This window comes from Cibotium barometz, chromosome 64 (assembly GCF_041138505.1).
Source record: "Cibotium barometz isolate CiBa-2024 chromosome 64, ASM4113850v1, whole genome shotgun sequence".
Taxonomy (NCBI): domain Eukaryota; kingdom Viridiplantae; phylum Streptophyta; class Polypodiopsida; order Cyatheales; family Cibotiaceae; genus Cibotium; species Cibotium barometz.
In genome coordinates this window covers 15,285,506-15,291,760 of record NC_141109.1, presented here as the reverse complement: position 1 = coordinate 15,291,760, position 6,255 = coordinate 15,285,506, and the positions used below count along the sequence as shown (strand labels likewise).

General features: G+C 43.4%; 1 protein-coding gene across 2 annotated transcripts; it reads right to left on the bottom strand.

The window, feature by feature from the left end:
- Positions 1-277: 277 nt before the first annotated feature.
- LOC147603365 (tropinone reductase homolog At5g06060-like) lies at positions 278-1,860 on the bottom strand. Of its 2 annotated transcripts, none has more exons than XM_086796862.1 (5): positions 1,673-1,860; positions 1,380-1,587; positions 1,092-1,317; positions 899-1,005; positions 278-517 (listed from the first exon to the last, which is right to left on the bottom strand). In XM_086796862.1, exons 1-5 carry the CDS (start codon positions 1,759-1,761, stop codon positions 344-346), a joined length of 804 nt encoding a protein of 267 aa, XP_086652988.1. In that variant the 5' UTR covers positions 1,762-1,860; the 3' UTR covers positions 278-343. The 2 variants fall into 2 exon arrangements, with proteins under 2 accessions (XP_086652988.1, XP_086652989.1); XM_086796863.1 differs by having other exon boundaries at positions 1,092-1,284.
- Between the last annotated feature and the right edge of the window lie 4,395 nt (positions 1,861-6,255).

Below are 6,255 nucleotides of genomic sequence, written 5' to 3'. Positions count from 1 at the left end.
AAAGTTGGTTTCATATTCAAACAAGAAAAATCCATGAGTGAGCTTATATAACACCATCCCTTATATAAGTTTTACAAATGGAGAAGAGGTAGCCACACATTTTATTTATAACAATTGACTTCCATCTTTGAGTGTCTCATCTTAGTGAAATAATAGCTCTAACATGGCTTAACAATTTATCAAGAATCGACTTGTTTTTGTTTGGCCAATTTTTTTAAGGCGGGTCCAACCTCTTTAAATTATTATATTCCACAAAATTATGTATCTCTTAACTAGAGACCAAAAACACTTGTTAATCTAGAAAAGACAGTGAGCGGTCATGAGACCAAAAACACCTGTTCATCTAGAAAAAACAGTGAGCAGTCATGCCACCATCCACAGTGAAAATGCTTCCAGTGGTGAAGGAAGAGCAAGACATGCAAAGGAAAGCCACTGTTTCTGCAATCTCTTTTGCCTCGCCAACACGTGCTAGGGGTGTCCGAGCATTGAGCATAGTTGTAAGCTCTGTTGTTAGCGCCTGCCTCACATGGTTCGATTGTTAATTAAACCTTCGACAGAACTTCAAGAATATATGTATAGAATCATCAACACATCCTGTAAGTGACACACGAGAAACACGTTGATCTACACACTTAGTTTCAGACACGTTGATCCGAGGATCTCGTCAATTCAAGCCGGCTATCATGAACATGAGCTAGATGCAAGAATGTGAAACAGGTTTTGTCCAGGATGGTGGAATCAAAATCAAGAGGCACCCTTTTTGTTTTAAAAAGGTGGGAAAGGTAAGCGAGGGAGTTGAACAATCTAGTCCCGCGGTCTGAAACTTCTAAGAGAGGGAGAGAGAGAACAGTGTGGGCGGTCTGAAACCCCTACGAGAGAGAGAGAGAGAGAGACTCACCTTGTCGATGAAGTCTGAATGCGTGTACCCTGGAGCAACAGCGTTCACTCGGATACCGTCTTTGGCCCACTCGCAAGCCAAGCTTCTTGTGAGCTGATTAACTGCGGCTGCAAAAAATGGGCGAAATGGAGTTGATAAAACGTGGAGCTTAGAGAAAGGATCGAATACGTGAAGCCTTTTGCATGTGGCATGCCTTTTGATGACGAGTAGAGAGCACTCTGGGGTTGGATGGCGAGAGAGGCAGCGATGGAGGAGATGAAAACGATGGAGGCTTGGCCGGACGCCTTGAGGAGGGGATGGGCAAATTTGCTAATGTAAAAGCCCGCCTCGAAGTTGGTTCGCATCATCGAAGAGAGGAAGTCCTCCTGAACGTCAACGCTGCTGTACTGGAAAATAGAGATGAAGGCCGCGTTGTTCACCTGCACGCCACCTTAATTACGCCATGATCGAGGAAAATTAAGCGCGTTAACAAAATTATTACCAATATGTCGAGCCTCCCTGTGAAATGATCTGACACTGCTGCCACCAGTTGCTTGCACGAATCCATGGACGACACGTCGCACACACAGCCCTCCACGTCCAACCCGACCCGCTTCCACGCCTGCACAACCTCCTCCACATCTTTCTCCGTCCTAGCACACACGTAGACCGACGCTCCTAACCCTGCAAGCTCCTCGGCTATGGCTTTCCTGCATATAATCCCATAAGAAGACTCCAAAAACACGTGGAGTGAAAAATTGACCCCCAACAAAAAATTTTATTAGAGATCATTACCCGATGCCTTTGGTGGCTCCTGTCACTAGAGCTGTTTTGCCCACCAAGTTCCATCTTGAAGGCAGCTGTTCAGCAGATGCCCTTGCCATTTGTAGTTTCCACAGAGACAGGTTGACAGAGAGAGTGAGAGAGGGAGAGAGAGAGAGAAGGATTTAATGAATGTCCTACACTCGTGAACATGTGAAGTACTCGATCATTCAGCGTTCTATTTGTAAGGAGCCTTTGGAAGTTTCTAGCCCTAAACACGGCCATGTTTTTTTTTTAAAAAATACCAATAAAGATATATATATTACTGAGATATTTGAAGAGTCATTTTATGACCTGTTAGTGTTAAATGCCGGGCATATGCATGAGGTTGGATGCAAAGCATAAGTCCGGTCTTGTTCAAGTGACTTGGTAATACATGCTTCCTAGGCTTGCCTATACATAACGTACAAAGTGAGGAGGTTGCTTCATATAGATTTCTTCATTGAGGGTGCCATGGAGAAAGGTGGTTGGAACGTCCATCTAGTGTAAATGCCATGGAGAAAGGTGGTTGGAACGTCCATCTAGGGAGCAGAAGGGCTACCTCGGAGAATAAGTTTCTATTAAAACTTCTCCTAGAACTTGGCAAAAGCCATGAGCCACCAAAGGTGTCACTTGTTGTGTCATATTTGCAGTTATATTTATAGTGAAGAACCCATTTATAGTAGCTGACCCACTACCACCATAGCTCAGTGCTACAAACCACCTCGGGGCTCGAAAGAGACTGATCGTCACAACAGTAAGGTTCCATCACCATCATCATCATCATCAATCATAATTAGTGGCATCATGAGCAAATGATGACATGCCTGGCATGGAAATAGAGTTTGCATGAGCTAGAATATTGGCTAGACTATTGGTATATAAAGAGATTTCATCATCAGAGTGAGGCCCCACTAGAGCTTTGATGACAAGTTGAGTGGGTGACAACACGTGTTGGAACGGATCAACTTTAGTTGATTTGTCCGCTTGGGAGCTATATCTATCAACGGCATCATTTCTCTTGTGAATCAAAATTTTTACTTTTTTTTAAATCACTATTCCCACACAAAATACCTACTTAACAAGACAAATTCATTCATTCATCTCATGTTCTGTAGGTTTGTTATGTCATTTCTCTCCTACTAAATCAATTTTTTATATATTATACTCCACGAAGTTATGTATTTCTTAAACTCTTACAAAAACTAAAGTAAAGTAATGTTTTCATCTATTGTGCAAAAGGCTAAAATAATTCTCCAATATAGCATAAAGAAAACTCTAGTTCAAAAACCCATAAAGTAAGTGCTTACTTACAATAAGCTGAGGGTACTCCACAAGGATGTAAGTGCTTACTTACAGTAAGCTGAGGGTACTCCACAAGGTTGGGGTATGCAAATTATGCTGACTAGGGAGATAAACTCTGAGCAGGACTACTTTTATGAAATATAGCAAGCTAGCAAATGCAAGTTGTTCTCCATACTATAACAAGATATTATTTCGTTCAATATTTTGCTTCTTAAAATAATTCCAACAAATGATATCCTTAAATTCTCTCTAACATTTCAACAAGCCATAAATATCGTCTTCCACACCATTGATAGTGTACCTAAAAATATATTAGAAAAATACAGTGGAGACCACAAATGCTTGTCAATCTAGACAAAGTTGTGAGCAGTCATGCCTCCATCCATGGTGAAAATCATCCTAGTGATTGTAAAGGAAGAGCAAGGCATGCAAAGAAAAGCCATTGTTTCTACAATCTCCTTTCCCTCACCAACACGTGCTAGGGGTGTCCGAGAATTTATCATAGCTATAAGCTCTTGTGTAAGCATCTACCTCACATGGTCCCATTGTCAATTAAATCTTCAAAAGAACTTCAAGAATGTACATATAGAATCATCACACATCCAGTAATAAGTGACACATGAGTAGGCTTCTCCCTCCTTTCATAAATCCCTCACCCAATACCACATCATACGTCCAACATCGATAATGTCCGCATTAGTCAGCCTCCCACCCTCAAGGGGAGAAGGGGGTGGGGGGCATGAGTCTTGAACATGTTGATCCACAAACTTAGTTTCAAACATGTTGATTACATGAACTAGATGAAAGAATGTGAAACAGGTTTTGTCCACGATGGTGGCATCGAAATCAAAAGGAATCAACCACTTTTTTTTTAAAAAAAAAGTGGGAAAGGTAAATGAGGGAGTTCACCAATCTAGTCCAAGTGTAAATGGGGAATCTAGTCCACGTGTAAATGAGGGAGTTCACCCATCTAGTCAACAATTGTGGGCGGGCTGAAACCCGTAGTCCAAGTGTAAATGAGGGAGTTCACCAATCTAGTCCAAGTGTAAATGAGGGAGTTCACCAATCTAGTCAACAATTGTGGGCGGTCTGAAACGCCTACGACTACAAACACATGAGGAAGGTCACCATTCGACTCCAAGTGTAAATGATGGAGTTTACCAATCTAGGCGGTTAAGTGCAGAGAGAGAGAGAGAGAGAGAGAGAGAACGAGAGAACGAGAAAACTCACCTAGCTCCCAAGAAGCTTGGCTTGCGAGTGGACCAAAGACAATATTCGAGTGAACGCTGTTGCTCCAGGGTACACTTCGTCGACAGATTAACTGCGGCTGCAAAAAAAATGAAGAAACAGTGTGAAAAGGAGCTGATAAAACATGGAGCTTAGAGAAAGAATCAAATATATGAAGCGCATGGATATGCATGTGGCTTGCCTTTTGATGAAGAGTAGAGAGCACTCTGGGGGTGGGTGGCGAGAGAGGCAGCGATGGAAGAGGTGAAAACGATGGAGGCGTGGGCGGACGCCTTGAGGAGGGGATGGGCAAACGTAAAGAGAGGAAGTCCGCCGGCACGTCAACGCTGCTGTACCGGACAGAGATGAGCTGCCACCAGTAATTGTTTGCACACTCACAGCCCTTCACGTCCGACCCGGCCCGCTTCCACGGCCGCACAGCCACCTCCACATCTTTCTCCGACCGAGCACACACGTAGACCGACGCTCCTAGCCCTGCAAGCTCCTCGGCTATGGCCTTCCTGCATATAATCCCATAAGAAGACTCGTAAAACACGTGGAGTGAAATATTGACTCTCAATTTCAGTAGAGATCATTAACCGATGCCTTTGGTGGCTCCTGTCACTAGAGCTGTTTTTCCCATCTTGAAGGCAGCTGTTCAGCAGATGCGCTTGCCATTTGTAGTTTCCACACACACACAGACACAGAGAGAGAGAGAGAGGGGGGGAGTATGATTTAATGAATGTCCTGTGTGAAGTAGTACTCGATCATTGAGCGTTCTGTTTGAGCCTTTGGAAGTTTCTATTTCTAGCCTTTGGAAGTTTTTAGCCTCGTCACCAAAGGAATGCTCAATACGGTCGTCCGACATGAAATTTCAATTAGGTCAACCTTGCTGAGTCATTTGATTCGTCCGACATGAAATTTCAATTAGGTCAACCTTGCTGAGTCATTTGATGGGGTAGTGTGTTTTCAAAGTGGCAAATACTGTAAACAGTAGATTTGAAAACAAATGAGATTGCATCTTTTCCTTGTATGATTTAATAGTTCTAATAACCTTACCTATGCATTGTAGGAGATCGCACACTCGATGATGTTTCATCAATGTGTTACACAATCACTAGAACAAACTCCCCCCCCTTAGCGATGGGCCCAAAATGACGGGTCTTTCAAAACACGTCGCTTAAACGATGACGAACGTGGCTTAAGCGACACGTGTCGCGTGCCTCTACACGAGCCCTTGCGTCGCATGTGCCCCCGCACGTTGGCCCGCAACCGGTGCTCCACCGTCTTGCACGTGCGCAAGGGGCTAAATACACATCCATGTTCTTCACCTTGTACTTTCCAGGAACTATCAAAGACAATAAAAGATGCCCTTTTTTTATCGCTAGCCATGGTGAAACATTATAGTTAACTAGACAAACAGGCCATGTACTCCATGATGAACTTCGTAGACAAAATGGATTCACTCCATCCAACACTAGTCCGAGTCAAATATGGCGAGCCTCCTCCTGAAAGGCTACCCACTTCTCTTCAATGTGCTTCCATGCAGGGGAATTTGCGGGCCATGTACTCCATGATGAACTTCATAGACCAAATGGATTCACTCCATCCATACTGTCCGGGGCAAATATGGCGAGCCTCCTCCTGAAAGGCTACCCACTTCTCTTCAATGTGCTTCCAGCAGGGGAATTTGCGGTCACACGCATAACACCATCCCTGGACCTAGTGTTATGGTGCCAAGTCATTAGTCTTGCAATGGATTTGCACTTAAACATTGTTTTAATCCGAGGGATGATGGGAAAGCATCGTAAAACGTTTGCTGGTACCCTTTCTCCTTGCACATCTTGTCTATATCTCAATGTACCACAATGCGGACATTGTACTGCATTGTTATATTCTTGTCGATAAAGAATACAATCATTTGGACAAGCATGGTGTGTGCTATAGTCCATACCAATCGAGTGCAACATTATTTTTGCTCGACTACAGTCCACTGGCATCTCATTATCTTCTGGCAATATTTGATGTTTCAATAAGCTTTTACA